The sequence below is a fragment of the Bombina bombina genome, chromosome 6 (assembly GCF_027579735.1).
Source record: "Bombina bombina isolate aBomBom1 chromosome 6, aBomBom1.pri, whole genome shotgun sequence".
NCBI classification, from domain to species: domain Eukaryota; kingdom Metazoa; phylum Chordata; class Amphibia; order Anura; family Bombinatoridae; genus Bombina; species Bombina bombina.
In genome coordinates, this window is record NC_069504.1 from 1,036,103,073 (window position 1) to 1,036,112,433 (window position 9,361).

A 9,361-nucleotide genomic window follows, 5' to 3' on the forward strand; every position below is an offset into this window, starting at 1 on the left:
TAAGAAACAGAGTCTGGGGCTCCGGTGGGGCCTAAGTTGTCTCTGCCTTTGAAGGGTCTCTAAAGCTTATCGGACAACAGCAGTGTATTCTGGGGCAGGTAGGCGCCACAGCAGAGCTGTGGCGTTTTTGCAGGGGCCTAGTTAAAGATAATAAATAAATAACTGTTAAAATCGATATTATATTGTTTCTTACATATCTCAGCAAGTGGATGCAATACTGAGAGTATTTTGGGCACATTAAAATAATTTTTATTGACACAAACACGTTTTTAAAGATATCAGAAAAATAGTTGCGCTTTTAAAATTTAAAGGCGCAGTACAGTTTTTTTGCATGAACTTTTTGCCTATAATTTGAATTCAGAGCTCAATATTTTAAGCAAAGTATGACTATTATTAATATTGCTAGTCTGTTTAACATGTCTGACACTGAGGATGATGTGTGTTTAGATGCCACTGTGGAACACCCTCTGATTTTTTGTCCCTCGTGTACTGAGAGGGCCTTACAATGTAAAGCACAGATTTTATGTAAAGAAAATGTGTCTAAGGATGATTCTCAGTCTGAGGAGAATCAGGGTTTACCGCTATCTTCTCCCCAAGCGTCACAACCTTTAACGCCCACCCAAGCGACGCCTGGTGCTTCAACCGCGTCTATTTACTCTGCAGGATATGGCTGCAGTTATGTCAACTACCCATACAGAGGTATTATCTAAGTTGCCAGTGTTACAGGGCAAACGCAGTAGGACAGAAGTCAATGTGAATACTGAGTCCTCTGATGCTTTGTTAGCTATTTCCGATGTACCCTCACAGGGATCTGAATTGGGGGTCAGGGAACTTCTGTCTGAGGGGGAACTTTCCGATTCGGGAAGTGCGTTACCTCAGACGGACTCGGACGTCATGTCCTTTAGATTTAAGCTTGAACACCTCTGCCTGTTACTTCGAGAGGTTTTAGCGACTCTGGATGACTGTGACTCTATTTTGGTGCCACCAGAGAAATTGTGTAAAATGGACAAATACTTAGAGGTTCCTGCTTACACTGATGTTTTTCCGGTTCCTAAGAGAATCTCGGAGATTATTAAGAGGGAATGGGACAGACCGGGTATCCCGTTCTCACCCTCATCTAATTTCAAGAAAATGTATCCCATATCTGATACTGTTCGGGACTCTTGGCAAACAGTCCCTAAGGTGGAAGGAGCTATATCTACCCTGGCTAAGCGTACAACTATTCCTATTGAGGACAGTTGTGCTTTTAAAGACCCTATGGATAAGAAATTAGAGGGTCTTCTAAAGAAATTGTTTATTCATCAGGGTTTCCTTTTACAACCAACGGCCTGCATTGTACCAGTTACCACTGCGGCGGCCTTCTGGTTTGATGCTTTAGAAGAGTCTCTTAAGACTGAGACTCATTTAGAGGATATTTTAGATAGAATTAAGGCTCTTAAGCTGGCTAATTCTTTTATTACAGATGCCACCTTTCAGATTGCCAAGTCGCATTTGCTATTTTAGCGCGTAGAGCGTTATGGTTAAAATCTTGGTCTGCTGATGTGTCATCTAAGTCGAAGCTTTTGGCTATTCCTTTCAAAGGGAAAACCCTATTCAGGCCTGACTTGAAAGAAATCATTTCTGACATTACAGGAGGTAAGGGTCATCTCCTACCTCAGGATAGAACTGCTAGACTGAGGGGTAAACAAAATAATTTTCGTTCCTTTCGGAACTTTAAAGGAGTGTCCTCTTCTTCCGCCATGCAGGAATGGAATTTTGCTCAGGCCAAGTCCGTCTGGAGACCCAATCAGGCTTGGAACAAGGTTAAACAACCCAAGAAGCCCGCTGCTGCTACCAAGACAGCATGAAGGGGCGGCCCCCGATCCGGGACCGGATCTAGTAGGGGGTAGACTTTCTCTCTTTGCCCAGGCTTGGGTAAGAGATGTTCAGGATCCTTGGACACTGGAAATAGTGTCCCAAGGTGTATCAGCTGGAATTCAAAAGTTCTCTCCCAAGGGGAAGGTTTCTTCTTTCACGATTGTCTGCAGACCAGACAAAAAGAGAGGCGTTCTTACGTTGTGTAAAAGACTCTACTATGGGAGTTATTCGTCCCGTTCCAAGACTTGGGGGTTTTACTCAAATCTTTTCGTGGTCCCCAAAAAAGAAGGCACGTTTCGACCCATTTTAGATCTAAAGAGTCTAAACAAGTTTCTCAGGGTCCCATTCTTCAAGATGGAGACTATTCGAACAATTCTGCCATTGATCCAGGAGGGTCAATATATGGCTACCGTGGACTTGAAGGATGCATACCTTCATATTCCTATCCACAAGGATCATCATCCGTTCCTAAGGTTTGCCTTCTTGGACAAACATTTTCAGTTCGTGGCTCTGCCCTTCGGGTTGGCCACAGCACCCAGGATCTTCACGAAGGTTCTAGGGTCCCTTCTGGCGGTTCTCAGGCCGCGGGGTATTGCAGTGGCGCCTTATCTAGACGATATTCTGATTCAGGCGTCGTCTTACCATCTGATAAAGTCTCATACAGACATGGTTCTGTCCTTTCTGAGGACTCACGGGTGGAAGGTGAATCTAGAAAAGAGTTCATTAATTCCACAGACCAGGGTTCCCTTCCTGGGAACTTTAATAGATTCCATATCCATGAAAATTTTCTTGACAGAGGTCAGAAACTTAAAGATTCTGAATACATGCTGAGCCCTTCAGTCCAATCCTCGGCCATCAGTGGCTCAGTGCATGGAGGTAATTGGATTGATGGGGGCGGCAATGGACATCATTCCGTTAGCTCATTTTCATCTCAGACCGCTACAACTGAACATGCTCAGGCAATGGAATGGATATTTTGCAAATTTGTCTCCTCAGATAGATCTGGATCAGGAGACAAGAGACTCTCTCTTCTTTGGTGGTTGTCGCCGGATCATCTGTCCCAAAGGACATGCTTCCGCAGACCTTCATGGGTGGTAATGACAACGAAAGCCAGCCTACTAGGTTGGGGTGCAGTCTGGAATTCCCTGAAGGCTCAGGGTGTTTTTGACTCGGTCAGAGTTTCTACTTCCAATCAATATTCTGGAATTGAGAGCAATATTCAATGCGCTTCAGGCTTGGCCTCAGTTGGCTTCGGCCAAATTCATCCATTTTCAGTCGGACAACATCACAACTGTGGCTTACATCCATCATCAGGGAGGAACAAGGAGTTCCTTAGCGTTGACAGAAGTATCCAAGATAATTCGGTGGGCGGAGGCTCAATCTTGTTATCTGTCGGCAATCTACATCCCAGGAGTGGACAACTGGGAAGCGGACTTTTTGAGCAAACAGACGTTCCATCCGGGGGAGTGGGAACTTAATCCGGAGGTCTTTGCCACCCTGATTCTCAGATGGGGCAGACCAGAATTGGATCTGATGGCATCTTGTCAGAATGCCAAACTCCCGAGATACAGATCCAGGTCACGGGATCCTCAGGCCAAAATGATAGATGCCTTGGCAGTGCCTTGGTCGTTCAACCTAGCTTATGTGTTTCCACCGTTTGCTCTCCTTCCCCGGGTGATTGCTCAGATCATACAGGAGAGGGTTTCAGTAATTCTACTCGCGCCTGCGTGGCCTCGCAGGACTTGGTTTGCCGATCTAGTGGGCATGTCCTCTCTGCCACCGTGGAAGCTTCCATTGAGGCAGGACCTTCTCATTCAGGGACCTTTCCAACATCCAAATCTAGTTTCTCTGCAACTGACTGCTTGGAGATTGAACGCTTGATTTTATCTAAGCGGGGGTTCTCTGATTCGGTCTTTGATACTTTGATTCAGGCACGTAAGCCTGTCACTAGAAATATCTACCATAAGATATGGCGTAAATATCTTTTTTTGGTGTGAATCCAAAGGCTACTAGTGGAGTAGAGTTAGGATTCCCAGGATTCTGTCTTTTCTCCAAGAAGGATTGGAGAAAGGGTTATCAGCGAGTTCCTTAAAGGGACAAATCTCTGCTTTGTCAATTTTACTACACAAACGTTTGGCAGATGTTCCAGACGTTCAGTCTTTTTGTCAGGCTCTAACCAGAATTAAGCCTGTGTTTAGACCAATTGCTCCACCCTGGAGTTTGAATTTAGTTCTTAATGTTCTTCAAGGGGTTCCGTTTGAACCCATGCATTCCATAAATATTAAGTTGTTATCTTGGAAAGTTTTATTTTTGGTTGCTTTTTCTTCTGCTCATAGAGTTTCTGAGCTTTCAGCGTTACTATGCGACTCGCCTTATCTTATCTTTCTTTCTGATAAGGTGGTTTTACGTACCAAACCTGGGTTCCTTCCTAAGGTTGTTTCAAATAAGAATATTAATCATGAAATTGTTGTTCCTTCATTATGTCCTAATCCTCCTAAGAAGGAGCGTCTGTTGCATAACTTGGACGTGGTCCGTGCCTTGAAGTTTTACTTGCAGGCGACTAAGGATTTCCGTCACTCATCTTCATTATTCATTGTTTTTTCTGGAAAGCGTAGGGGTCAGAAAGCTACGGCTACCTCTCTTTCTTTTTGGCTGAAGAGTATCATCCGCCTGGCATATGAAACTGCTGGACAGCAGCCTCCTGAAAGAATTACGGCTCATTCTACTATGGCTGTGGCTTCCTCATGGGCATTTAAAAACGATGCTTCTGTTGAACAGATTTGCAAGGCTGCAACTTGGTCGTCTCTTCATACTTTTTCCAAATTTTTCAAATTTCATACTTTTGCTTCTTCTGAGGCTGGTTTTGGGAGAAAGGTTCTTCAAGCAGTGGTGCGTTCCGTTTAGGTTCCTGTCTTGTCCCTCCCTTTCATCCGTGTCCTGTAGTTTTGGTATTGTATCCCACAAGTAAGGATGAAATCCGTGGACTCGTCGTATCTTGTAAAAGAAAAGGAAATTTTTGCTTACCTGATAAATTTACCGTATTTATTTTACGATATGACGAGTCCACGGCCCACCCTGTCATTTCTAAGACAGGTTTATATTATATTTTTATTAAACTTCAGTCACCTTTGCACCTTTGGCTTTTCCTTTCTCTTCCTAACTTCGGTCGAATGACTGGAGGTGGAGGGAAGGGAGGAGCTATATATACAGCTCTGCTGTGGTGCTCTTTGCCACTTCCTGCTAGCAGGAGGTTAAATCCCACAAGTAAGGATGAAATCCGTGGACTCGTCATATCGTAAAAGAAATACATTTATCAGGTAAGCATAAATTTCCTTTTTATGATTACGAAACATGAAAGAAGTACATTTTTAGAAACCAAAGGAATTGAAAGATTATAGGTATTAGTTTTATTTAATAGATATGGTCAGAAATAGGGAAAGAGTTTAGCTAAGTATGTGCATTTGGACATTTCTTTCTACAATGAATCAGAGGGATTTTGCTATTTTTGGAGGCAGGTTTCTTGTGAAAGGGCAACACGCAAAGATCTGGATTTGCACAAGAAGAAATCTCTCTGAAATTGGCAAATGCTGTGTCGGCCGTATTCGGCATTCGTTTTTATAACCAAACATGTGAATACACATCTTTAAATTTAGCTAATCTTACTAAGATCAAAAAACATAGCAGTTATAAAAGTAAATGTTAATAGGTAAGTTCAAGAAGTTATAACTACTGAATTTGAAAAATATTTCCGAGATTTATTCTCAACCATTAATCAAGAGAAAAATTAGTTTTGTAGTGTATCCTTACCTCAATTAACACAACAACAAAGAATAAATATAAATAAAAAGAAGTGAATTAAGTTTTATAAGTGCATTAAATGAATAAGGAAGAAGGACCTACCGTCAGAATATTACAAAATTTTGCAACAAATATTCTGAAATCCAAATTATTCCACAATCCAAATCTTTTCCAGTCCCAAGCAGTTTGGATAAAGGCTTTTCTGCCTGTAACAAAAAAGATGACTTAAGTCAATTATCGATTACATATGGCAAGGGAAACAAAAACTAGAATTAGTACACGCATACTACAACAATTAGTTTAAAAATGCAGATTTAGCTTTACCTAACTTAAGATGGTATAACTGGTCTCTATTGGCTTAAAGTTTTTGGAATAGTTATTAGAAGAAACTAGAGATATTCATTTAAAATTGAACAGAATTTGCTGAGGCTGCTGTGTTCATTAAAAATGCTTCCTCATTTAGAGATGAGATCAGCTGTTACAATTGTTGTTGGATCAGTTGCAGTTTCAGCTCCAGACCTACATGCTCTGTGGGTCCCCAGTCATATTTTTACTGTGTTTAATCGTTTCGCTGGAGTTAAACACATAGCATTAAAGGGTAGCAAATTAAAGTATGTAATTCTCTTGACTATAATGCCCTTTTAAAATGATTTTAACAGTTCTCATTGTTTTGACACAAAACATGTTCAACATTTAAAAAAAAAAAAAGTCGATCAATATGCAGTTTGTTGGTTGTGGGGTGTTTTTTTTTTAATTTGCTTAGCAAAATCTAATGAGTTTGGGTAAATTATATTTTGACATCAAGATGCGTTTACCTTAATTTTGTTTTTAACGGATACAATAGGTAGTTCGAAGACAGCAAAAAATAAATGCTTAAATGTTTTCTGTTTACAGGACATGACGTCTGCAGTTATCACTCCATGTAGTCATTTCTTCCATGCTGGATGCCTTAAGAAGTGGCTTTATGTGCAGGAGACCTGCCCTCTTTGTCACTGCCAACTAAAATCCCTTTCTCAACAAGCAGGTTGTGATTCATTTCCAGCTACAAATGCAGAAATTCAGCAGAATACCCCCAACACACAACCAGAGGAGGTTTTCAGGGCACAGACCGCAAATCCCCCTGTGGATGTACCCCAGAACTCTATGGAGCCAGAACATAAAACAGACACTCAGCTTGTAGAGTCAACTGATGCCACAAATTTGCTGCAAGTGGAGCTTTGTCCAGATAGTGATGGATTGAATAACTGTGAAGTGTTTGAGGATGTAATACCTAGAGACGAGAATCTCGAGGATTTCAATGAGAAGTATTTTCCACAAGCAAGTGAGATTTCTGTAGGAATATGAAAATTTTGCTTGCTGGGATTAACCATGGGAAATCTAAACCCTCTCTTCTTCGATGCAGCAAGCTGCTTTTCAGATAAAAAGCTGATGCTGATCAAAGTGTATGCAAAATTTTTCCATGTGGATTTTATTTTTTTATGTTTTGGTGCCGATGAAGAGAAAGCAAACAGTTTTCTTACACTGCCCTGCCAGTCAGTATCGATCAAGAGAGGGAGAAACAAATAACTATATATATATATATATATATATTATAGAGCATTTTAATTGTTGGAAAGGATGTAGGCTTCCCTTCTCTATCAGGAAATAATTTGACATAACAATCTAAAAGTTCCAACATAAGGTAATCACTACTTGCAAAAATGTCACTCAGACTTTTTTTTTTCTCCCCCTTCTGGATTGTCATAAGCATGGATAAAAAGATTCCACTGGTGGGATTGCACAGAGAGGATGCTGCACGCTTGCATGCACGCTTGCTTGCACTCAAAAGTATACACACTTGGGGTGTTTCTGGGGTGGGGCAACACTGGTTTTGAAAGTATATATTTGCAACCTCAAGTAAATTTAACTTTTTTCTTACGTACAAGAATTAGTAGTATTTAACTACAGTCAACCTTTTCCTCCTGTATGAAGTATCATTGAAGTTCAAGTGATCACTTTTGCTGAGTAGGATGAACTTCATTGCACTGAAAGGGGTTTTAATGGTGTGATAATGCTGTAGTCTTATGAAACAAATGCAGTGTTAAGAAATGGCAGTATTTGCACTATTGGAAATGAGTACATAGCCCTGTGTATGATCAAACTCCGCAATTGCCATTTTTAAGGCTGTTGGTAGTAATAGCACTTTCAGATTTTTTTTCCCCTGCCCAGAATATTGTGTTTAAATTTTTTAAATTTGATCATGGCTTTAGGTGGAAAAAAACATCAATTTTTTATGTGAATTTTGATATGAAAATAAAACCATTAATTTATACTAGTAGGCTTTGGCTGTAAAGGAAAATTATTGAGTATTCAACCTTTCTAATGTAAGATGTGACTTTTTATTTGAGATAATTATAATATTTTTTTTTATTATTTTGTGGTACATTTGGATGTAGACTGACAGACATAGCTGAATGTCTTAATAAATTATATTTAAACATGCTGCGATTCAAGTGCCTTTAATTTGTTTGGTAAACTAACCTTAGAAGTATGTTGAGGTCCGAGAAGGAAATCCATAACGAAAACATTTGGAATATGGTGGGTGATTTAAATAACTAGTTAGTAAGACTGAATTAAAATTATGGTTTTCTACATAAAGCTTCCATTTTTTAAATAGTATTTTTATCATTAGAAATACTTAGATCATTGTGACTGAAATTATTGGAAGGTTAAAGGGACATAAAACAAGTTGGGATAGAGACAAAATATTTGTACTTTAATTACTTTACCTTCAAATTTATACTGCAGTGCCTCACCATTAGCTTTTTTTTTTTTTTAAGTTTCCGAATTGTAAAGCTGTAACTCCCTTCACACATTTCCTTCTATAGCTGTATCTATATCTATTATTGCTTTGGTAGAATGCAAAAGTGCAACGTTATTATCTGCTGGAGCATGCCTAGAAGCTGTAAACTCAGTTGAAATACAATGCCTGTGTCTAAACACTGATAAGGGGGGTGGAGCAGACTGCTCCAGACAACATGGCTATTTAAGTATTTTTGCTTATTTTTTGAAAAAAAATTGAAAATGATTTTAAAATACAGAAATTTATAAACAACTTCTTTTCTTCTGTTAAGTGTGATCAGTCCACGGGTCATCATTACTTCTGGGATATTACTCCTCCCCAACAGGAAGTGCAAGAGGATTCACCCAGCAGAGCTGCATATAGCTCCTCCCCTCTACGTCACTCCCAGTCATTCTCTTGCACCCAACGACTAGATAGGATGTGTGAGAGGACTATGGTGATTATACTTAGTTTTATATCTTCTATCAAAAGTTTGTTATTTTAAAATAGCACCGGAGTGTGTTATTACCTCTCTGGCAGAGTTTGAAGAAGAATCTACCAGAGTTTTGCTATGATTTTAGCCGGAGTAGTTAAGATCATATTGCTGTTCTCGGCCATCTGAGGAGTGAGGTAAACTTCAGATCAGGGGACAGCGGGCAGATGAATCTGCATAGAGGTATGTAGCAGTTTTTATTTTCTGACAATGGAATTGATGAGAAAATCCTGCCATACCGATATAATGTCATGTATGTATACTTTACACTTCAGTATTCTGGGGAATGGTACTTCACTAGAATTACACTGTAAGAAATACATAAAGCTGTTTAATAACTAGAGATTATGTTTAACGTTTTTGCTGGAATGTAAAATCGTTTTCATTTGCTG

At 39.8% G+C, this 9,361-nt stretch overlaps 1 protein-coding gene across 2 annotated transcripts in view; it reads left to right on the forward strand.

The window, feature by feature from the left end:
* RNF145 (ring finger protein 145) overlaps positions 1-8,136 on the forward strand; it is a 356,711-nt gene extending 348,575 nt beyond the window's left edge. For both annotated transcript variants that reach the window (XM_053718778.1, XM_053718779.1), the window contains exon 11: positions 6,550-8,136. In XM_053718778.1, coding sequence (XP_053574753.1) covers positions 6,550-6,999 — 450 coding nt within the window. In that variant the 3' untranslated portion in view covers positions 7,000-8,136. The remainder of the gene's footprint in view (positions 1-6,549) is intronic.
* The last annotated feature ends 1,225 nt before the right edge of the window (positions 8,137-9,361 follow it).